Source organism: Muscardinus avellanarius, assembly GCF_963383645.1.
Source record: "Muscardinus avellanarius genome assembly, chromosome: 2".
NCBI lineage: Eukaryota > Metazoa > Chordata > Mammalia > Rodentia > Gliridae > Muscardinus > Muscardinus avellanarius.
In genome coordinates, this window is record NC_137787.1 from 146,268,966 (window position 1) to 146,293,844 (window position 24,879).

At 42.4% G+C, this 24,879-nt stretch overlaps 1 protein-coding gene across 1 annotated transcript; it reads right to left on the reverse strand.

Moving 5' to 3' along the window:
• Positions 1 to 280: 280 nt before the first annotated feature.
• Positions 281 to 24,879, reverse strand: SERP2 (stress associated endoplasmic reticulum protein family member 2; the record flags this gene model as incomplete). The annotated part of the gene is made up of 3 exons (XM_080690304.1): positions 281 to 321; positions 18,636 to 18,708; positions 24,796 to 24,879. 3 exons carry the CDS (start codon positions 24,877 to 24,879, stop codon positions 281 to 283), a joined length of 198 nt encoding a protein of 65 aa, XP_080546430.1.

A 24,879-nucleotide genomic window follows, 5' to 3' on the forward strand; every position in this document is an offset into this window, starting at 1 on the left:
AAGGGAATCCAAACACATGGCACCGCTGCACCCAGCCTGCGTGGCTACGAATTGGCCAACAGAAGAGCAGAAGGTCCTTTCTGCTGGAGGACACAGATGTACCGAGATGTCCTGTGAGAAGGCAATTTGGTCTCACTTTCACGATGAGGTGGTCAGGGAGCAAGGGGGAGCCTCTGTACTCTTCCACATGGCTTGTTTGCTTCCCACAGATACCCGCTGACAGCCTCTGTATTCCTCCTCCCTCTGGCAGCACAGCAGCAGCATCAGATGCCCAGCCTTCTTACATGCCCATCCTTATACTCTGAATGATCTGAAAGATGGCTGAAAGAGGAAACCAAAACAGAGGGCTCAGGCACCAGACAGCACACAGCTGGAAACCCAGCCCCCAGTGTGCCCTGCTCCTGCTGACCCTTGGGCTCCTGACTGGCTCACAGCTGATTAGATATTTCCTAACAAGGAGTTAAGTTAAGCAGGGGTCAGTGAACTTCTTTCAAAAGGCAATCTGGCTCTGTCTGCTGATGGATGCCTCAGGGATTTATAGATAACTCCTGCTAATTCCTCTAGGAGTGAAGGCCAGAAATCCCTCCAGCAGGGAGAGGAGGAAATATTGCCCAGCAATTTTCTGCAGAGGCTGGGGAGAGGGATGTGGGCTTTCATGCAGAAACTGCACTCATTAAACAGGTCAGTGAGTTGGCCTTTTCAAAATGGCCATGACCTGAAAAAAAAAATCAGCTTTGGGAAGGAAAGGAAGGCCAGGTGCTGGGAGCAGGTGCATGGACGGGGTCCCTGGCTGCCTATGACCTGCATGCACCAGTATCTTCTGGCTGCCTGGAACTCACTGAAAAGTGCTGTCTCTCACTCAGAGCAACACTTGATTCATTCTGGGATCAATCTTTACTAGTTGGGCTACATGGGGTGGGGGTATTGAAGCTCACCAAGAATTCCTTGGTCCCTGGCTAATTTAGGGAATGCTGATTAGAAAGCTCCCAGTCTGGTTCTAGCTACTGAGTTTCAAACATGTCCTAGAAGAGAGAAAGTCTCAACTTTTTTACATCTTCTCCAGCCATCAACAATGGTTAATGTTGATGAAGACCATGTTAATGATGATAAGAGCAATTACCTTATAGTTAAATCTTTTTAAAAAATTATCTTTTAAAAGGAGGCTGGGAACCATCTCATTTAATCATGCATAAATATTGAATCAACACTGAGCTCTCAGGGATCTTACCTCATCGCTGCTTCATAATGTCACTCTGGAATATATGTGGGACACAGCTTCCTAAGTGGTCACTGGAAAACTGGACTATCCAGAACTCTTGAGAAACAAGTCATTTGATATTTCATCATCTTTAGTTAGTGGGCATATACAGGCAGAGTGTCCCTCATATGAAATGCTTGGGACCAGAACTGTTTACAAGTCACATTTTTTTGTCTGTTTGTTCTGAATTTGGGATATTTGCATACATGTTATGAGACATTTTGGGGATGGGACCCATGTATAAATATGAAATTAACTTATGTTTCATATTATACACATAGGCTGAAGACAATTTTATGCACAAACCTTAATATTTTGTGTGTGAAACAGAGCTTCATGGTGTTGAATTGTGGCCACTCGTGGCCTCATGTCATCACTCAAAAAATTCCAAATTTTGGAGCATTTCAAACTGGATTTTTTGATTAGCTCAACCTGTACTATGTGCCAGGAACTGTGCTTCAGGAATACAAAGAGAAATGATGCCGGGGGGGCGGGGGCATTGAGGAATCTTTTTTGGATAGCTGGGCTTTCAGGGTAGAGAAAGCACTAATGGCATCTTTTTGGCTTTTTCTCATTTTCCAAAGAAACACTGCACACATCATTGCTACCTTCCTAAACCGAAAATACCAATCATGATATAATGTAAACATGCCATGAATATTCCATGTAATCATAATAAAAAACAATGGCTGACAATACTCTCCTGTGATATTGTTGTGAAGGATACACAATGCTTGATATCAAAATAGCTCTGGTTGGCTATGCTTCTGGGCTCTCATTTCTGTTGCTTATCATTTTTCATGTCCTTATTTCTTATCTCTGGTCATGTCTCTGGTGTTACTACACCCATCTGCAGAGGGTCCTCTTCTATTATTGCATTGCTGTAGACTAAGCTTAAGCAAAACCCGTTAGAATCCTGTGTAAAATTGTAGTTTGTGAGTCCCAGGGGATATTTCTGTAGATAAGGTGAAGAAGTTGGTTCAATGACTTGTGATATTTAATTCTGGATATATCTAGAAGTCTTCTTGGCTAATTTTGGGCTCTTGGGTGGGTTTTGGCAAGGGTAGTTGCTAGATAGATGAGAAAGTACCCTACCAGAATTTATAGTCTTGCAGAAATATCTGATGCTTCTCCCTTACCAAGGCTGACAAGGAATAAAGATTAAATAAACATTCTGTATTCTGGCTCAATAGGAACGCCAGGAGACAATTGTACATCCAACAACATTAGGGCAAAAAGACGTTCATCTACCATGCCTCCAACTTTGTTCTTGGGATCAGCGAGCTATTCTAATCTTGACAAATAAGATGACTTCAGAGCAGAATATTAGGCTCAGATGGAACTGAGTCGAATCACAACTACTCAATAGCAGTGTGGTTAGACAAATAACCTCTTTGAGGCTATTGCCTCTTCTGAAAAATGAGGATCATGGTACTTGTAGGACTGTCGTGGGAATTAAGAGAGAGGACATATATGAAAGCTTATTATGCACTGAAGATTCGACGTATAATAGTAGCTATTGCCATTATTACTACAAGTTGAGTATCCCTTACCCAAAATGCTTGAGACCAGAAGTGTTTCAGATTTCGGGTTTTAAAACTTGTGAGAATGTTTACATGTACATTATGAGATATGGTTGGGGATAGGACTCAAGTCTAAACATGAAATTCATTTATGTTTCATATACACTTTAAACACAGAATCTGAAGGTATGTGTGTGGTGGGGAAGGGTACTGAGGATTGAATCCTGGGGCATTATATTTCCAAGTTACATCCCAGCCATATTAATTTACTTTTTTTTTTTTTGAAGCAAAGTCTTACTAGGTTGTCGAGAGTCTTGCTCTGTTGCCATAATCCTCCTGTCTCAGCCCTTTCAAGAACTTGGATTAAAAGCATGCACTACCATGCTGGGCTCTAAAGGTAATTTTGTACAATATTTTGAGTGCATTTTGACTGTGACTCATTCATAACACTAGGTCAGGTGGAATTTTTCTCTTTTGGCATCAGGTTAGCACTCAAAAAGTTTTATATTTTGGAGCATTTCAGATTTAAGATTTTCAGTACTGGTTAACCTGTATTACTATTACTAGAATACTGACCACCACTTCTCCATGTATAAACGGAAAGACGAGCACTTAAGCGCTATGTGCCACCCTATAAAGTGTGAACTTTGTTATGGGAAATACACACAGTGGAATTCTACTCAGCAATAAAGAAGAACAAAATCATGTCATTCTCAAGAAGATGGAAAGACCTGGAGAACATTATGTTAAGAGAGATCAGCCATGCACAGAAAGAGAAGGGACACATGTTTTCTCTAATATGCCCAAACTAGGGAGTATTAAGGATTCTGGAGGGACTCCAGACAATGGAGGGGAAATCTCAGCAAAGCTAGAAAGGAAGAGAGGAGAGGAAGTAGGAGAGAAAGAAGGCTGAGGTTGATTAATTGGAGGAGCTATGTCTGAACATGTATATAAGTGTGAATGTAGCATGGTCAACCTGGACACTCATTGTTGGGAGGGGGCAAGGGGAAGTGGGGGGGGCACCAAGCACTGTGTGAATGTATGCCATTTTTAACATGATCCATATAAAAATAAAATAAATAATATCTACAAGGAACCCATTCCAGGAGCAATCTATGTGAGATATGCCTCCTTAGCAGAGTATGTTAAAAAATAAAATAAAGTGTGAACTTTGGAAAATTAGTGTGAACTTTGGAAAATTAGTACACAGTTCTGAGCCTCCTTTCTCTATTTATAAAACTGTAGTTAAGTACCTCAAAGGCTCTCAAGGCATAAACATAACACAAGTAAAAGGGCTGCCCTTGGTAAGTATAACTCAGAAATGTAACTTCTCCCTTGATCTTGTCTCTAGACAAAAAAATGATCAGGGAGATGTAGGTTAAAGAATAAGAAACAGGCTGCGTCGTGGTCATCATAACCCATCTGAAGTTAATTTAAGACTTCAGAAGCTGTAAGTCATAGGGAACTACTGCAAAGCTCTGTAAAGAGCCGTAGACAAAACTTGCTTATTTCAGACATACATAAACAAGATATACATTAAAACCACTTACCTATTTTCTTTAAGTCTACATTCAAAACTACAGATAATTCCTGATTCAAATGTAATCTATAATTAACATGTACAAATCTGAAGGTTCTCTCTCTCTCTCTCTCCATATATATATATATATATATATATATATATATATATATATATATATATATATATATGATTCTAAAACCAAACCCTCTTGGAAAAATTATTTTAAGTTCACATCTAAGATAATGGTGAGATGGGTGTGTTTATTATTCCTTTTTCAATTGTATCAATGTCTTTAAGGAGCCTTCCATGTTTTAAACCAATTTTGCTAAATGTAATTCTGTGTGCCTGCCAATATTTCCCTGCAGTGTAACCCTGGCCTTCTAAATGCTGACTTTCCGAGGCGGTGAACAGGAAGGAAGCCAAGAGTTCAAAGAGGGAGAGAAGGCTGACAAGTTAATAACTTAACAGTGGGTGAACAAAGCTGGGAAAACAGCGAGTGGCTGCAGGAGAGGGGCCAAGGGCAGGCGAGACAGGAGGGAGGAGAACTGCCAACAAAGGGAGGAACAGCAGGCATTCCGGGACAGGCAACCAAGCCCCAAGCAGGTTACACACAGACTCAGAAAAGTCCCCAAGAGAACCAGAAGAAATGAACCTTGTACCCACCCATCTGCTTTTAGGATCTTGACCATCGCTCAGGGACCTCAGAGGACCAACATCCCCTTTAGTGAGTCCTCTAGCCAGTGTCAGCTCCCAACTCAGCCCAGAACATTCTGCCTGACCAGCATCTCCCATCAGCTGGAGCCTCTCTACCTCTCCAGAGCCACTTCTAAAGAGCTGTCCACATTCACTCCATTTCCTTACCATCCACTCTGGCTCCAACCCCCCTCATTTCAGCTCTGGTCTCCTCACTCCACTGAAGTCTTTTTTGCTAATGTCACAAATGACCTTCTCCCACTAGTGTAACAGGTGTTCCTGGGCCTCCTCTCGCCTTACTCCCCTCCTAAGCTGCATGCTACCTCCTGGAAGTTCTCTTCATGGCCTCTGTGATGGCTTCCTGGTTTTAGCATTCCTCCTTCTCCTTGGCTCTTCCCTCTAAGCTTGTTTATTGGGGCATCGTTTTCTTCCTGGCCATTGAACATGAGCAGTGACATTTCCTTGATGAGCATCACTGGTTTTCTTCTTTTGGTCACAATCTTCTTTCTGCTGAGATGACTGGTCCCAGTCCACAGCATCAACAGCCACTCCATTGTTGAGGGTCCACAAAAGTGTATCACCAGCCCTGACTCCTCCTCCAAGCTCTAGACACATGCCTCTTACTACTGAAGTGCTATCTTTCCTTGGGTGGTTCAAAAGCACTCCAAACTCCATAGAACCTTCTCATGGTTTATTTCTCCTGTCAAAATTGGTGCCATTATCTTCCATCTTGTATGTAAACTCAGACCACTAAGCCATCCCTGACACCTCCAACTGGTGACCAAGACTTGTGGATTCTACCTAAGAACCTTGAGATCATGTGCTCTTCATTCTATCCCTGCAGAAACCATCCTCATCAAGTTACCATCAAATACCTAGATGACATCTGCCTGGTCTATTCTTGCTCTTCTTCAATCTTTTCTCCATATGGTAGCTGGAAAGATTCCTTAAATAAAAGCAAGTCAGACAATGTCACCCCTGCATTTAAAGCCCATCAGAAGCTTCCTATTGTCTGGTCTTTGATGAGACCTCCCTGACCTGCAGATTCTGACTCCAATCCACCTGTTCAGATTTATTCTGCACCACTCTTCCAATTGCTTGGGGGTGTTCCTTTGTGGTTTCAAAAGCTCCCAGGCCTTGCCTCAGGGCTTTAACACATGACATTCTTTGTCTGAAATACTTCTTCTTCACTAACCGATGGCCTAGTTTCCTTCATAACTCAAAAGTTATTTCTTCCAAGAAGCCTTCTCTGACCCTTCAGAGCAGAGATTCTCAAACTAGAATGTGCACTGTCATCTCCTGGGAAGTGTTAAATCCTGTGGGGATGCCTGGCTCCACCCCATAGATGCTAATCCAAAGGGTCTGGGTAGGGACTGCACTTTGTATTTCTACAAGTGCACAAGGAATGTTGAGGCTGCTAGTCTGGGAATCACACTTTGAGAACCACTTACCCAGAAGTACACCAGTCCTTCACCTTGCATGCTGCCATAGACCCATGTTGCCTCTCCCTCAGACACTTTCAGGGCTGGCTTTGACATGGTTTGGGATGATTCCTTGATGAGCTCATCCTTCTCTCCCACTGGACTATAAGCTCCAGGATCGCAGGGACTGTGTATGGCACACAGTTGATCCTCTGCAACTATCTACTGAGTGAATGAAAGGTGAATAATTGCAAAGAGTACAGAGAAAAGTACATTTTAGAAACCTCAAACGATGACTTTGCAAACCAGAGAGTCAGCCTCAAATGGCTACCTTCAGGTCCAAGTATTCCAAGAGCTCAGTCCATGGAGAAGCCAAGGCATAGACTGTAAACTCCCAAAGGCCTGACACTGTGTCATCACAACCCGCTCTTGCCCTGGAGATCGGCCGGCGCCATCTATGAGGGCCGGCCAGAGAGAACATAGGGATGACTGGACAAGCACCTCCCATTGGAAGCTGTCAGAAGCTGAGGCCCACCATACGATAGAAGGCTTAGTGGCTTTGTAAAACCACATTAACTGGAAATAAATAGTTGATGATAAGAGAGATCAAGGGAGTTGCTGAGAAGAAACATAAAGACAGGCCAGCAGAATATCTTTTAGGAGGATAACATTACCCTAGAAAACAAACTTCATTTTTTCATTAAGAAGAAATGAAAAAGAGGAAAGAGCTGGTTAAAAGTTACAGGCTTCCTGGGAGACAGGCAGAAATATTAAAAGACAGCATTGCAACAGTGGATCATTAAGCTCTCCAAGAGAGCAGCACAAAGAAAATCAAATGCAAGATACCATTCGCTGGTAGCATTTCTTAGTAGCACCTCCAGAGATGGAGAAAGGAGAATAAAGAACAAGCCAGAGACAGGACAGGATGGAGCAGGGAGACGTCATTAAATGGCAGATATTATTAGTAAAGAATATGATACCTTCTGTCCACATTAAGATAGCAGAAACATTCTTCCAAGAAGGGGCCCCTATGCAATCCCAAATGGTTTACCCAGCAGAGGGTGGCACACAAGGAGAGAGGCCATGAGTCACCTTGAGGAAGCCAATGGCTGGTGAGATGTCTCCTCCACACCATCCATCACGAATCCAGAGGGAAGAACTCCAGAGCAGATGAATGGCCTCCCTCTTTCCTCTGGGGCCATCCACTTCCTCACACACCCCACTTGCTGGTCTCAGGGTGGCTTCCTCTGGGGTGGGGAGAGTCACCATTTCAAGAAGATTCTGGCAGTCTCCAGGAAAGGTCAGTGTTTATGCAGTCAACCTGCAAACACGGTGGGCGACTTCAAGTCTGTCCTGGAGCAAGTATTCAGAAAAGAGTGAGGGGAGCATCACACAGGTGTCCTGAGCAAGGAGCTGCCTGTGGTGAGGGCAAGGTTCTCTCGACCAGGGAGCAGGCCTAGGATGGCTAAACATCTGGAACTTCTCGAAATATACTCTCCTGGCAGAGTAAAATGAGGGATGTTTTCACAGAAGCTTTTTTCAAAACATGGTCATATGCTACAGGCCTAGAGTTAGTGGAAAACTTTTGCTTCATAGTACTTTTAGGGAAAGAGTAAAAGAGGGGGAATGTTGGGTAATAGAAAGCAGATGGGCTTTGGAGTCTCAAAGAGCTAGGTTTGGGCACTAGCTCTCTCACTTTTTAGCTATGGGATGTTGGCCGACTTCCTCTACAAGGCTCATTTTCTCATGGTCTGGAAAAAAGTGTGTAACCGTCTTTTTGTAGAGATTGCATGATTACATGAGAAAATGGTCTGGCATTACAGTAATGAAGTCTCTGAGTAATGGTAGCCAAAGTCGTATGAATGGCTCTTGCTCACCCTTTAGGTTTGTTAATAAAGAATTCCCTCTCAGCCAGGCTCGGTGGTGCACACCTGTAATTTTAGTTTTGGGGAGGCTGAGACAAGAGGATTGCAGGTTTGAGGCCAATTACAGCACAACTTAGTAAAACCCTCAGCAACTTAGCAAGACTGTTTAAAAATAAAATAAAAAGGAACTGGAGGTGCAGCTCAGAGGTAGAACCCTCCTGGGCTCAATCCTTAGTAACACACACACACACACACACACACACACACACACACACACACTGGAAGCAGAGAACAGGTTTCAGCTGCCCCTGCAAAAGTGATACCACTGACCCTCTGGCTTGCAAACCTCACCTGCCTTTTATGAATCCACCTGTAGAGCCTAAATTCAGACCTGTCCATGCGGCAGCTGCTCTGGGCTCAGGCAGTTCCTCAATATCCTGGCGTTAGTGCTGGTGAAACACCTGCCAGCTGTTTCACCAGCACAAAATAAAGCCACCATGACAGCTGAAAAGCTATCTCTCTTTTTCCATAAGCATTCAAGATTCTTGGTCTAAACCTTGTCCGGGCAATGGAGAGGTAGGGAGGCAGCACGCAGAAGAGCCACATAGCTGATCACAGACAGCAAATATTTATAAAGCCTTCCCCTTGACTCCACTGACCATTTTATATGTCAGATGTTCATCCTAAGGATGAACAGTCATGAGGAGCCTAGTCATTAGAAACCTGTGTAATATTTTTTTGAGAATGGACATTGAGGCTTAGGGTGATCATAAGTGACTTGGACAAGACCACACAGCTAGTGAGTAGGTGGCAGAACCAGTTCCCAGCCCAGAGTCAGGCCCTGGAGCTGGAGCTCTTGGCAACCATGCTAACTGCCCCTTAAGACATGCGAGCACACTCACTTGGTGGCTTTCAACCCACACCCCCGTCCCTCCAGATATGGACCTTCCTCCAAGCTTGTGTTCCTGAAAGAGTTCAGAAAACAGCCAGTGGCTCACAAAGGAAAGTTTCTTAGCTGTTGTGAATGATTCTGTTCTGGCTTCTCAGCCTTGGATTTAAAGGGAGTTCACCACGAGGGCCACACAGGGGAGCAGGGGACGGGAGACACCAAAAGGAGCGCTCTTTGGCATCCTGTGTTTCCCTGGCACACAGGTGAGTCTGTCCTTTTCCTCCTCCACATCATCCTTAACAAAAACAGCCAGCATTTGGGAGGTGTGTGTGTGTGTGTGTGTGTGTGTGTGTGTGTGTGTCCCTTTCAGAAGGGGGAGCATCCAAAGAGGGTAAGAGCTGGACCACCTGACACAGGAGGCTGACTGAGCATTGAGGGAGTTCAGGTCCTGCCAAGCATATCTCAAAGAATCGCTTCTTCACATCTGTTCTGAAAAGGTTGTCCTGGAAAAAAATGAACCTGCCTGTGACATGATATCTCTCTCCCACCCCCACCCCGCAGGCTGAGTCCCTGGAGAATACAGAAGAGAACAGCCTGTTAGCTGACAGACAAAAAGAATGTCCCCACCCAGAAACGGTGGCGCTGATCACGATGGATAGCGCCAAGTACACCCAGCAGGCTCTTTGCTGAAAAAAAGCCTTAACCCTGTTATTGACAGAGGCCAGGCCTGATTTCCTACTTGACAGGCAGAGTCCAGATGGGTGCTGAGGAGAAGGGAGAATATCGAGCTCCAGGAGAAAGCACACACACACACACACACACACACACACACACACACACACACACCAACCACAACAGCTGCTCTTTCATTTTTTTCCCAAGACTTGAACAAAAAATTATTTGGCTTTAAAAAGGAAAAAAAGGCTGAAAAACACTCATCTAGGTTTTTTGTTCTGGTAATATAGGCTCATTGGCAAATTGATACAATGGAGGAAATTATGAAGAAAATAAAGTCCAGCAGTTAATCCTGTCCCCCCAGAGGTCTTCCTTTGATGGGGAAGCTTGCCAGTTTCAAGAATACCCAGGCTTCGGGAACCATGACAATTCTCATAATCTCTAATTAGGAAATGAATATCAGGGTTGGCCAGAGAGGAGAAATGAAATTGAAATTAGGAATTCATGAGGGAGAAATCGCCTGAGGGGAACTGGGGCATGGCTGGTGCTTAAGAAGTTCCCTCCAGAGGAGAATCAAAGGATGATGGGAATTAAATGGTGGCTGCCTTGATCCCAGCTGAAACCTTAATTGAGGCGTAAGGACAGAGAAGGATATAATCATGTTGCAAAGACAGAGTCTCAGAATGGAGTTTCTTGCCCATGTACAGTATCCCAGCACAGGCCCAGAAGAGAGAAATCATACATGAAACCACTAAAAACACATGTACTCTGGCTCTAAATGTAAATAAAGTTGTCTGAACAACATATTAAATAAAAGACCTAATTTCACCAAGCCCAAGAGACATTCTGCTCAAAAAAAGTTGAAAGCACCAAGCACAGTTGGTCTGTGAATACCTTGGCACCGACACAAAACATTTAGGCAGTAGGTAGCAAAGATGAAGAAGTGGACATGCCAACCCTACCAGTCCATGGCAGACATTACTAATCAATTGCTACCACTTTCCTGTTGAGCCTTAGAATTCTTTTCAATAAGGCTTTTTAAAACACCTGAGTTGGGCGTGGTGGTGCCATAATCCTAGTATTGGGAAGCTGAGACAAGTGGATCACAGGTTCAAGGCCAGCACTCAGTAATTTAGTGAGACCCTGTTTCAAAATAGAAAATAAAATAGGGCTAAGGGTATAGATCAGAGGTAGAATGCCCTCAATTCGATGCCCAATAACCTCCCTTCCCCCATACACATGGACATATAGCTGAGAGCCAGGTGTGGTGGTGCACACCTATGATCCCAGTATTTGGGAGACTGAGACAGGAATATCACAGGTTCAAAGCCAGTCTCAGCAACTTAGTGATATCCTCAGCAACTTTGCAAGACCCTGTTTCAAAATAAAAAAAATAAAAAAGGGTTAGGGGGATATATGGGTATAACTTGGAGGTAGAATGCCCATGGGTTCAATCCCCAGTACAAAAAAAAAAGTTGGGGCACAAATAACAGTGAGGGGGATCCTGAATGGCAAATACATAAAGTCTGAAAGTATAAGTGTGTTGGAAAGATAGCAGTTGGCATATCTGTGTGACAGTATCTTCGAAAGAAACAGTCTCAGATAGACATTCCAGGTCACACTTGTCTCTGAGTCTTAAGATAAAAACGATGCTCTTCAGAAGCTCTCCAACCATTCCCGAAAGGGTAGATTTTGAAGCCTCGGGCTGAGACAGCCAGGATGCACTGCTTATCTGGGAAGAGGCCCTACTGCCTGCAGAAATGAAAGACAACACTTTTATAAAAAGAGCAGAGAAGCTAAGCATAGTGTTGCATGCTTGTAATCCTAGCACTTGGGAGGCTGAGACAGGAGGATCACAGGTTCAGAGCCAGCTTCAGCAACCTCCCAAGGCTCTCAGCAACCTAGTGGGACCCTGTTTACAAATAAGAAATAAAATCAGGCTGGGGGTGTAGCTCAGAGGTAGAATGCCCTTGTTGGGGGGGGGGGCATAAATATCTTCATCTTCTATGTGGACCTGGATCTCAGGAGATTAAGTAGAGACAGATAGAGCCAGTTCAACAGGCTGGACAAAAACATATCAGTTAAGAGCAGATATGTGATTGAGAAACAAATTTTAGATTTCAAACATAAATTATATAATATTAATAAAACATAAAGCTGGTTATCAAATTAAACAAAATGTAACTAAATAAGATATGACCCTGGAAATATCCTGGTGTCAATACCAAGGTTCAAAGGATTATACTGTTTCCACTGTTTTGAATCTCACAAAGAAAATATCTAAATAAAACAGTGCTGTGTAAGGATTGCTTTAGGGAGATGAAACTCACATTTCCTTTCAAGTATAAACTTAAAGATGGGCATCAGACCATAAAGATGACCTCTGACTCGTTCTCCATGTTGGTGTTTCCCTGTTTCCATGGGGAGGAGATTGGTGCTCATCACTAAACACTGCTCTCATTCGTCCTTAGAGTGAAGAGGCAGACCTAAGACTTTCTCATAGATCAAGACCAATATGAGAGGCTGGATCTGCCAATCAAACGCACAGCCTGGGAAGAGGAGAGGCGATTGGCAGCCTCGGCACCCCAGTGCACCACCAACAGCCCTAAGGCGCCACTGCTTTCCACAGGGCTAAGAGGGCAGCGGCGGTGGTGACTGTAGCCACAGGTGTTGAGTTTGCTATGGGCCAGTACTCAGATCCCCAGAACCATTCAGTCCCTGACAGCCTTTGGAGGACATCTTATCTTCATTTTCCTGACAAGAAAACCAGCACTGAAAGAACAAATAGCCTGTCCAAGGTTATTATGCTGACAAACAGCGAATCAGGCTTTGAACTCACATCGAGCGGATTAAAAACTATCCTCCTCTCTGAGGCCTCTCATCCCACTGGTGTCAGATGGGTCAGTATTCAGAGAAGCCCTTTGCCTAAGAGACCTTTTGCAATCATGGGAAGTAGAAATGTACTTACTCTGAAGAAAGAGTATTTGGATAACCTCCCTGAATGCCCTCTCTCCAGGGTAAAGCATTAGAGGTTACAGCCAAGGGTCTAAGCAAGAAGCCAGAGGGAGACCAGCTGCACGCACACCCTGAGGCCCTGGGCAGCCCCTGAGGCCTGATGCCCTGGCTGATTTCTCAGCCAGGGGATGGTATTCCCTGGGTGCTATTTGTGGCAGCAGCCCCTGAGTGCCTGGGCTCCGTCCCTCATTGCTCTCCCAGTTCTTCTTTCCTTTGAGTAATCTTGGGCTCTTTTTAGCACTGTTGAAATGAAAGGTATATGAAGAGAATGATTGAAGGCTACAGGAAAGATGAGGGGAAGCAGGGGTCAAGAGGGCAGGGGATGCGGGACTCTTCATAATAAAAGAGTCCGACAGCCTTTTTTACAAGCTTGTTAAACTGTTTACTCATATAAAATGAAGTTCGGCTGACCAGTAAGTGTACATATACTGAAATGCCAATTTTCTACCATCTTAATTTTTCCCCCCAGAATATAGCTAGGAAAAGCAGATAAAAGGTGCATTTCTTATTACTTGCCTGACCTGGATATTTATTTACCCTAGGTACACTGGGGCACTGTTTCTAAAAAGAGTACTTAGATAGACCAATTGTCAATTAGAAAAGTAGGTTAGTAGAGTAAGGCAGTGAAAGCAACGGGACTTTCAAGAGATTCAGATTAATGATCGACATCCTCACTCACATTAGAAGATTTTTGTCTTTTTCCTCAGTGTCTGTAGGAAAACATGCAGAATATGAGGGGAGTGGTGGTACCTGTGATCCCAGTACTTGGGAGGCAGAGACAGGAGAACTGCAGGTTTGAGGACAGCCTCAGCAAGTCCCTAAACTCTCATCAACCTAGAGAGACTTGTGTCAAAACAAAAAATAAAAATAAAAATAGGGCTAGGAGTATAGCTCAGAGGCAAAATGCCCCTGGGTTCAATTTCCAGTGCCCACCCTAAAAAAAGAAAATATACAAAATATAAATCATCAATGGCCCCCAAGGCATCGGTGGAACTTGGAGGAATGGAAACTTTAGCTGGCACAGGAGAATATTGTGCTCAAGGGAGAGAAAGGGTGAACAGACAGGGACAGGAGCGTGCAGAGATGCGGACGTCCCATCAGCAGCTCCAGCACGCGTACTATGAGTAACGCAGGCAAGAGCAAGGTCAGCGGGGGGCACTGCAGCCAGCCACAGAGATGGGATAGTGGGGGGATCTCTCCTATTTTGAGCTACAGAAGTGGGATAGTGCCCAGACACCCCGGGGAGGAGGGCTTCAAGTATCCCAGCACCTATGGAGAGCAACGGAAATGATACATGGGCAAGGCTTGAGGAAATCAACATTCTTGTAAATGTAGAAAAAATCTGGGTAGGAGCTTGGGGCCTCTGACCCTAGAAGGGAAGAAATTCAAGGAGAGAGTAGGATCTGCAAGATGAAATGAATCATGATTAATCCCAGAGAAGTGGCAACAAGGACAGATCTAAAGGAGCTATTGTATTTTTTTTTTTTTTGACATGTTCTGTTTAGAAAAGGACGTGTACAAAGATAGATAGAAGGAAGGGCACAGCACCAAGGACAAACTGAGAAGACTGACACATTTCTGTGAGAACAGTATCCGACTTGAGCTGAGGCTTGCACAAAACAACAACATAAAACCCCTGAAGTTGGGGGGGGGGAGAAAGAAAAAAGAAAAAGAAAAGTAAAAAAGGGTGATGGTAGGTTATTTTGAGTTAAGATCTGAAAAGAGACAAGGCCCACTTTTTAGGGCTCCTGGTAGACATTAAGGGAGGATAGTGATAGTGAGATGGCTCAACTGCTGTTTATGTTTAGCCTTTCCCTCCCTAGGAGAAACTAGAAAGGTTTGAAGAGCATCATTAAAAGAGTGGTGGAAGGGCTGGGAGCGCAGCTCAGTGGTAGAGCACTTGCCCAGCAGGAGCAAGAACCTGGCCCCCAGCACCAGAACCTAGAAAGGGAGCGTGGCCCATAAGCGAGGTGTCCTTTCAACCACTTTGGACCAAATCTGCACCCTGAAAACCTACAGAGAGGATAACAAAGACAATGTGCTTGATCCCTGGGATGCTACTAGAGACTAGGAGACCTTCAGAAAATTGTTATCAACAAATGTCTCAATCTACCCCAAAGGGAAAAAATGTAATTCCTGCCAAATTATAAGCCACAAAATTCTGAGGAAGTTCCCAAGCCCTTTAAAAAAAGAAGAGCTTGAGAACTAGCTTGGATTTGCAAAAAAAAGAAGCCAGATCAAAACCCTCAATTGTCTTTTTTGCCTTATAGGCTACCTAAGGGTGTGGACTGGGAAAGGCGGTGGGCAGTTACTATGTATCTTAAAGCCATAAAGGACACAAACACTGGCTCTGTGTCTATTTAGATCCTGGACAATAGGGACACTCACAGGGCTCGGGGGCCCCCTGTGACTGGCTTCTGACATTCCTGAGCCCAGCGTGCTATGGGAGCTTCTGAAATTCACACAGAGAGTTCACAGAGACGCCCCCCTAGCTGCCTTTGTTTGGTTATTTCAAAACTCAGTTCCAACAGCACCTCCACTATAGGAAGCTTTCTCTTTGTGCCCTGCGATGTGAAAAGGCCTTATCCTTGCTGGCCACACACTCCCTCACCATCACAGTGCTCTGGTGCTGAGCTGCACCCCACAGCTCCCTTATCTGCCTCCCCCCGTGCCTTTGAGCTCCCATAGGAAGAGGCTTGCATTTCCACAGCCCTGCACAAGTACCCGGGAACCCTCAGGACACGGTGATTGAGTGAATGAGTCTTGCTTAAGGTTCAAAGTCAACCTGAAGGAGGTTGTCTTGTTGGGTCCAACGGCTTTTCTAAGTCTAGACTTTTCATCAGTGGCATGCAGTACAATATACTTTCAGAGAAACATAAAGCTGGGAGAGAAGGATAATTAGATAACAAGCTCAAAGTTCAAGATCTGTCTACTGACAGGTCATAAAACCTGGAAACAGAGATAACTCCTTATACAGGCTGATTTTCCTGTGGTGTGTTAAAGGAACAGGTTTGTGTTGGTTTGGTTTGGTTTTAGGGGGTGAAAAATAAGAGACAGGTCATTGGAGGCAATGTATCACGGGTGACTATGCAGGTTTAAGGGGTGTGCTGTATTAATGTACCAGATTCCTTCCAATTTTGTTTAGCACTTTCAACTATGTATTGTTAATAATGAACATATTATTAATATCAAATATATATATATATATACTGAATACATTAGGTAACATCACTGACCATATTGTATATTATAATGTAATATCACTAAGCTGTTGTTAAGCATGTTTATTTATGTTCCCAAACTTTATGGACATTCTGGAAAGATAACTGGTAATCAACAATCATATTTTAATAGAAATGATCATGAAGCCTTATATCAGATCTCAGAAAAGTCAATTAAGTATCAATAATATGGGGAATACCTGGCTTACCTACTCTCCATCCATCCATCCATTCATCTATAGCCTTATGTGCCAAATGCTGTCCTGGGATCTACAAATTTAGTGGAATATAAAAATGCTGTATCTCCTGGTCATCCTCCGGTGAACAGGGGAACAGAAAATAAGTAAGAGAATAATATAACTTCAAATGCTAATGAGGGCCATAAGTAAAATAAAAAGTGTGTGATGGGTATAGGAGAGACCTTGAGATAAGGAAACACATAGATGCATCTTGAGACATGCAGGATGCTTATGTGAAGAAGAGCTGGCGGGGGTGTCATTGGCTGATGAGGGCCATGTTAAAAAGTATGACTCTCCATTAGCAGATGGACGGATTACAAAATTATGGGAAATATACACAATGGAATTCTACTCAGCAATAAAAAAAGAACTAAATAATGTCATTCGTAATACGATGGAAAGACCTGAGGAACATTATGTTAAGTGAGATCAGCCAAGCACAAAAAGAGAATGGACATATATTTTCTCTACTATGCTTCAGCTAGGGAGTATTTGAAATACCAGAGACTCCAGATAATGGAGGAGCTCCTCAGTGGAGCCAGGGAGGGAGAAGGCTGAGGTTCACTAATGGAAATGCTGCCTGATACTATGTGTATACATGTGAATACAACACTGTTAACCTGGACACTCTGTATTAAGAGGGAGGGAAATGGGAAGGCGGTGGTGGGAATAACAAGTACTGTGTGACTGTATGCCATTGTCAACCTGATCTACATTATGATGTGAGACTATAATTTACCAATTAAAAAAAGAGAAATATCTGAGCTAGGTATGGTGCTGTGCTTGTAATCCCGATCCTTGGGAGGCTGAAACAGGAGGATAGCAAGATCTTGTTTCCAAATAAAAAAAATAATATAGGGCTGAAGGTGTGGTTCAGAGGTAGAATGCCCCCTGGGTTTGGTTTTATTCCCAATAACACATACCACCACCACTACCACCACCACCACCACCACCACTACCACCTACAAAAAAAAAAAAAAAAAAAAAAAAAAAAAAACTATGACAGTCAAAAAGCAACCAAAGACCTGGGTCACAGTAATAGATTCAGAGTGGTATAAATCAAGGGTGATGACAATCCTACAGCTTCTTTGGTTGTCATACCACTTCCAGAGCACCTTCTGCAGGACATCTTCTTGTTAGTGCTATACTTTAAAGAGTCACTGAGTGTATCTAGTTGGGGGGGGGGATCCATGTCTTATATGGCAAAGCTCAATGAGGAAAGCTTAGTTTGCAGAAGAAACCACAAAGCTGACATCTTTAAAATAGCTGAAGATTTATGATGTTCAGAAGAAAATAAGTCCACTCCATCATTCCAGGAGTCCAGACCCAAACTACTGAGAAGACAGTATAGTAAGATTTAAAATGAAGGAGCTGGTTCTCATAGAATTAGAGCTATTAATTCAGAAACCCAGAAGAGGGTAACATCTGTTAAAAATAGTAATAGGAGGCATATTGGGCAACAGATTTCCTTCAAGCACATTTCTTTGGGAATGGGGTAGGACGTGTGTGTGTGTGTGTGTGTGTGTGTGTGTGTGTGTGTGTGTTGTGTGTGGTCATTTTTCACATCTTGGAATGTCAAATTCTCTTTAGAATATTTGAACTGTAAGCAACAACAATTTCAAGAATTTCAGATTCCTCCTTCCTCTAAAGAGCTTTAGTTTCCTTTGGAATGCAAGGTCTTGAAGATCCAAGGATCGGTTGCTGTTGTGATGGGCATCTCTTGTCACCAGGTGGAAGGATGTCTTGGTGGAGGCCTGCACAGGTGGACTTCCCACCTTCTCTGCACTCAGCAACAGTGAGGTGATGGAGGCTGGGGATACCTGAAGGCTTGCCCTGCACTGACAAGAAGTGACTTCCATTGGCCAGGACCTCAGAGACCAACACATGGGGACCAGAGAGCTCTCTGAATTTCCATCTGACAGTATTATATGACCCATATGATATCTTAGGGCTCAGGTCAAAGTCTCAGTTCTAACCCAGGAACTTTCTCATAAGGCATTTATCTCAGTGCTCCACTTTCTGTTCTAAATACTCTTTTTTTAAGGTTATGTCTCCACAGAACAACTTAGCTGAACTTTATAATGGATATAGTTGATTTCATTGCTCAGTGTAATTATTTTATGGTCATGACTTGATAGTGTATCAATTCTGTCTCTACCCATATTTGGAATAGAAACTAAACAAAAACCCATTAGGATTAAGGTCTAAGGTGGTGATAAACTTGAATCCCAGACCAAATTATTTTTTATTTACTCAGTGAATAAAGCATGGGACAGTGGAGAACATGAGATATAAATTCAGTGAAATACCATACCTGAGCCACAGACAACAAAAACAAACAGTGCCAACAGCCATGGTCCTACAGGGTATTTCTCTTCTTGTGGCCTCTATAAGGGAATGAGAAAAAGTAAGATTAGGTTCATTGATTCAATAAAGCTAGGTGATACTAGGTGCTGGGATTCTATTATGAATGAAAAAGACTGGGTTTCAATCCTGGTGGACAGCTATAGATAGAGTCAATTATAAAGGACTGAGATAGGTTTGAAAAATTCATCCATACTCTTATTAATACCCTTGCAACTCAATGAGCTTTGTGGTCCTAAATATTTTAGGGGAAAATGGGATACAAATGCATAAACTAACTCAATGATTTTGGAGACAAACTTATATTGATGATAATTGCTTCCATGTGTTGAAAGCATGTTCTATGTCAGGTACTCTGCAGACAGTCTACATTTATTATTTCCAGCATACAAATTCAATGTGAGGCAAGCATTTATTATTTACACTTTGCAGTTGAAAAAGTTCTAGTTTGCTAATATAAGAGCTGGGATCTAATTCTTGACAGAGTCTGGGTGTTCCCATTCTAGATTCACCGTTTATTCCTGTACCTTTTCATTCCAGGTAGGATCAGTAGCACAGACATTTTTTCAATCCCTTCCATTGACAAGTGTTTGGAAGTTAGTGCAGTGGAAATCTTTGAAACAACAGAAGCACCCAGAAACTAGGAATTGGTGTGAGAGAAGCAATATTTTAAAATAAAGCTCTTAGGCCTTAGTGAAGCTTGAGCTTCAGAGAAGTCTTTGCATTGTCTGGAGAGCAAAAGGGCATGGCTATACCGGCAGAACATAGCCCTATGCACCTCCTGCCCTTTTCAAATCAAGAACACAGAGTAACCAGAATTTCACAACACCTCTAAATCTATGTGCAGATGGTCCTAAAAAACAAATCATCAATGAAATAACACCTAATAGAGACATCAGAAAAAACAATGATTTATCAAATACAAAAGGAGAAGAGAGTGATAAAACAAAGAACTCACTAATTATTTCCTCATAACAAAAGATGGGTTATATTGAATATAAGTTAAAGGTGTGTGTGTATGTGTGATAGAGAGAGAGGAGAACATGTTGGTAGAGTAGATACACTGAAAACTCTCTGCTTGTGGTGGAAATCATAAAATATAATTTCAGATTTCTATTAAATGCTGACATTTTAAAACACAGTCAACATTATAGCAACATTATAGAAAATGGGCTAAAATTATATTCATATCCATAAGAGAATGGTGGCTACACATTCAGACCAACGGTATGTCGTATTAAAAAAAGAAAAGAGCAGTGTTATCACTGAGAATGTATTTTCTGAAACACTGAACAAGTTTTAGTAAAGTTTCTTTTTTTGTGTGTTACTGGGGATTGAGTCCAGGGCCACTCTACCTCTGAGCTACACTCCCATCCCTATTTTGTATTCTTTATTTTGAAATAGGGTCGCACTTAGATGTGGAAGGCCTCACTAAGTAGCTGAGGTGGGCTACAAACCTGTGCTCCTCCTGTCTCAGCCTCTCAAGTATTGGGATTATAAACATGTGCCAAGTAAAGTTTCTAACAAAGAAAGTATGATCTTCCTCTGATTTCATCTTATTTTAAAATTGTAACACATATGCCATATTTCTAGGTTCATATAAATAAAAATTAAAAACTGGCTTTTCATTTTTTAATCCTCATTTTATCATAGATAAGGCAACAATGTGTTAGTTCCCAGCTTACCTATGACTTTCTTAGCCTGCCTTCTCTTACCTCACCTGGGTTCTTTTGCCACTTTATTGTACTTTTTTCTTGACAGCATTTATTATTATAACTCTATGCTTGTTCTTTTAAGAATGTATTTAATTCCTGTCTCCCCACTAGACTGCAGGTCCCATCAGGGTGGGCACTGTCTCTTTCAGGTATCAATGTATAGAAAAACCTGGCATAAAACTATTAGTAGATAATAGATGTTCTTTGAAGGATCAATAAGCATGTACCTTCCACTAAATATGATTTCTTAGTTTAGGTAGAATAAAGTCTGCATCTAAGAGAGATATTGTATTTTTATTATTTCCTCCTAATTGGCAGTAGGGTTATTGCTGCATAGTTCTTACTAGAGAAGTAAAAAGTATCAATAGCAGGTCAACTTTGGCTAAAGATTAAAGCTATTTAATCTCTGTCCTTGACAAGCTTCTATCTACCACCACTTATACGCTGGCTAGTCATACTGCAAGGGAATGACCAGACAATGACATCAGTCTTTAATATTTGCATAAGATATCTGTTGTGTATCATTCCTTGGTATTATAAACCAGGACAAGCTCAGATCAAGTAAATAATACAGGTATTAGATAAAATTACTAGAATGGAGTGTGGCATTCACTATTTCCATCTTATTCTATACTTGCTGGACAATTTGTCATAGTTGCCCAGAAGCCAGTTCTGTTGGCATTGTGTGTATATATATATATATATATATATATATATATATATATTCATTTTAGCTCTATTTCCAGCAAGGTCAACATGTGAATTCAGGAGCATGTAAACCAATCATTTTTCTATTACATATACCAAATGGAGTACATTTTTCATTTGCAGAAAAATATACAAATTTTCAGCATATGGATCTTGACATATATAAGACAAAACTTTTTTGATGATCTCCCAGTGAATTAATATTATTTGAAGACTTTCAGAACACTTGGCTTATCATAATACCAACACAACCTTTTTTTTTTTTTTTTTTTTTTTTCAGTACTGGGGATGGAACCCGGGGGCATTCTACATCTGAGAGACATCCCCAGACCTATTTTTTTAAAATTTTATTTATTTATTTATTTATTTATTTATTTATTTATTTATTTATTTATTTTTGGTGGTACTAGGGTCCCTGGAAGCCCTTATACCTTTGGGCTACACTCCCAGACTTATTTTTTCTTTTATATATTTTTATTTTGAAACAGGGTCTCGTACGCCAGGGCGGCTGGCTTCAAACATGCGTGATCTTCCTGTCTCCGCCTCTCAAGCGCGGAGATTACAAGCACGCGCCACCACGCCCGGCTAAAAATTTATTTTATTTTTGAAACAGGGTCTCACTGAGTTGCAAAGACCCTCACTAAGTAGTTGACGCTGTCCACAAACCACGATCCTCCCGTCTTAGCCTCCTGAATGCTGGGATTGCAAGCATGCACCACCATATCTGGCAACAAAATCCTTTTTGAGAGCTTTGGGTTACTATTTTTTGGAAGGGACCAGTAGAATCTCAATGAGGCAATTCACATAAACCTGATTCTGTTGCTAGGAAAGGTAAAGAAAGCAGTAGCAATTCTGCAAATGACAATGTTCATTTTAAACACAAGCCTTCAAAATGTCAGGGGTGGCTTTCCGTGTGTTACAATATTAGCAGGGTAACTCAGAACTCTGTTATTATTTTTTGTGTGCGTGTGGTACTGGAAGTGGAACCCAGGGGCTTTTCTACCTCTTGGCATACTCCCAGACCTATTTTATACTTTATTTGAAAACAGGGTCTCACTAAGTTGCTGAGAGCCTCACTCAGTAGCTGAGGCTGGCTTCAAACCTGCACGACCCTCCTGTCTCGGCCTCCCAAGCGCTGGGATTACAAGCATGGGCCACCCGGCTAGAATTGTGTTGTTGTTGTTGTTATTATTATTTTTATTTTTATTCTTTGGTGGTACTGGGGATGGAACCCAGGGTCCTTCTACCTCTGGGCTACACTCTCAGACCTGTTTTATATTTTATTTGGGAACAGAGTCTCTTAAGTCAGCTGAGGCTGGCTTCGAACCTGTGCAATCCTGTCTCAGCCTCCCAAGTGCTGGGATTACAAGCGTGTGCCACCATGCCTGGCTAGAACTCTGTTATTTTAATTCTCCTGTCCTTCTGAAGGAGTTTCTACTGTATAATTATAAGATGATTATTCCATTTCTCTGTTTCTTTGAATAATATAATATCTGGGAGAAAAATATTGATTTACCCCAATAATTTACCTAATAATGAAATGCTGAAGCATTTGCATGTAGTTAAAGAAATTTATCTTTGAACAATCCATCTGAATTTTGATTTTGAATCTGTAAATATGTTCCCATTTACTGAATTTTATCCTGAATTAGTTGTCTTTTACAAGTTACTTCTATCCAAGTATAATCATGTTTGACTTGCAATTGGGAAAATGAGATTTAGGATTTATAGAGTTTCTTTTTTGAAAGGGAATTTCATTTTTCTTTTTGGATGAGCCATTTACAATAAAATTAAACAAAATCCCCTCCAAGCAGTTGAAAACAAACATTTATTGTGGTTTGGTTTGGAAACCTTTCATTACAAATTTAGCTGGGCCATTTAAAAACCCTCACAGGCGCCAGGCACTTTGAGAGGGCCCACCCCATGGTATATAAAAACCTACTAAATGCATACATAACAGCACATTAAACATAATTTAAATGTAATTCTGAAAGTTGAGTTGAATTGCAGGTGACCAGTTACATTTGCTAAATAGTTAAACAGTGTTTTCCCATTTTCTTTACTTATTTCATAGCCAGGCATTTTTGTTTTAAGTCCCATTTCTGAGTGGTCTTGAAAACAGAGGCAGCAGACACCGAATTTAATGGATACTGGGCCTGATAGATAAAACAGTCCTACAAACTAGCTCTTGGTTTGTTGTTATTTTGCAGTCAGGTAGGTGGCCAACTGAGATCCCTTAACAATTGAACTCTGGATCCTTAGTTTATTAGAAAGAACTGCACATTTGGATATTTTCACTGAGTCAGCAGGCAGGTCTGATACTTCAAGAAGAAAGAACTGATTTCCTAGGAATATAAAATCTTGTGCACTCAAGTGTCAATTAAAAATTGTTTTTCAATTTCAATTGGGACAACATTTTTTGAGTAAAAATATGGAAAACAGATCTACATGAAAAAAAATGGTTCCAATTGCATGGCACATTTGCATTTTGCTGTCCTAGTCACAGCTAAATGACCTAATTCCAAATGAGAGAATTTCAAGGATTACTTAAGCCTGGAGCTGTGTATAAATCTCTGAGTGGAGTTTGAACCTAAGGATTCTCTAAGACAATAATGTTTGGTTTTCCAAGAATTCCGGTGTGATGATTGCACATCTAGTTTTTTGCTAGGTTAATCAAACCAACATAATTTCTTTGTCTAAAAGGAATGGCCTCATCAAGTCTGCAAACATTTCCAGCCAAATGGTTCTTCCACTTAACAGAATGGGATAATAGATTCCAGGAGTCTTTGCTCATGGATTTGGGGACTAACTGTCTAGCAACCCATCCAACTTATGCCTCTGCCTGTCCCAAGTCACAGGCCTGGCATTTGCTGTCGAAGGCAATCTGCTTTGCTAGAAGAAATCCTTCCGCATTAGGCACAGATTTTACTTTAAATTCCAGTTGTAAAGCTTTGATCTACAGTTCTGGGGCATTAGAACCCCTGGCAATAAATTGATCTCTAACGTTACGCCATCAGAATGAGCCTGAATTCACTGGCTGAACATGAGTAAGGCTGCAATTAAACTTTAGCCCTGCAGTTGCAGGAGGCCTCACTGGAAAAGAGAAAAAGATGGATGGAGGGAAACAAGGGCAGCAATCTCCCCGCTTTGAACTCTTTCAACATACACTGGGAGACCATTACGAAGGGGCTGGAAACAAAATTTTAACATGGTTGTGTCTGTCTGAGATGGAGGACATGGGTAGAGTCTGGGAGTAGGAGATTTTAGAGACTTCTTTTTATTCATTCATTCATTCATTCATTCATTCATTCATTCATGCAACAAACATTCCAGCACCTACTAGGTCCCAAGCCTTGTGTGCATGCAGCTGCTCCCTATCCAGCTTCCTGTTTTTCCCAAGGATGATGGTCCAATTTTCTTTAGGGAAGGCTCCTCTGCACCTCCAAGGTAGTCCAGGCAGCCACTCCCTTAGGGGCCACGACAGACCAAGACCCTCTTGGCCCACGGGGGCGCCAAGAAGTCCGCGCCCCCCGGGCTGGTCCCTGGAGCCTCCACCCTGCGGGACCCCGCAGGAGGGGCGGCCCCGAGGCCTGGACCAGGAGGCCGGCCCGCGCCCGCAGCCCGCCCCGTTCGGCCCCGCCCCGCCGGGTCCTGCTCGCTGGCCGGCCGGCGCCGCCCCCGCCTTACCAGGGTTTTGGCTACGTTCCCCCTCTGGGTGATGTTTTTGCTGTGCTTCTCGTTAGCCATCCGGATCCGCTGTTTGGCCACCAT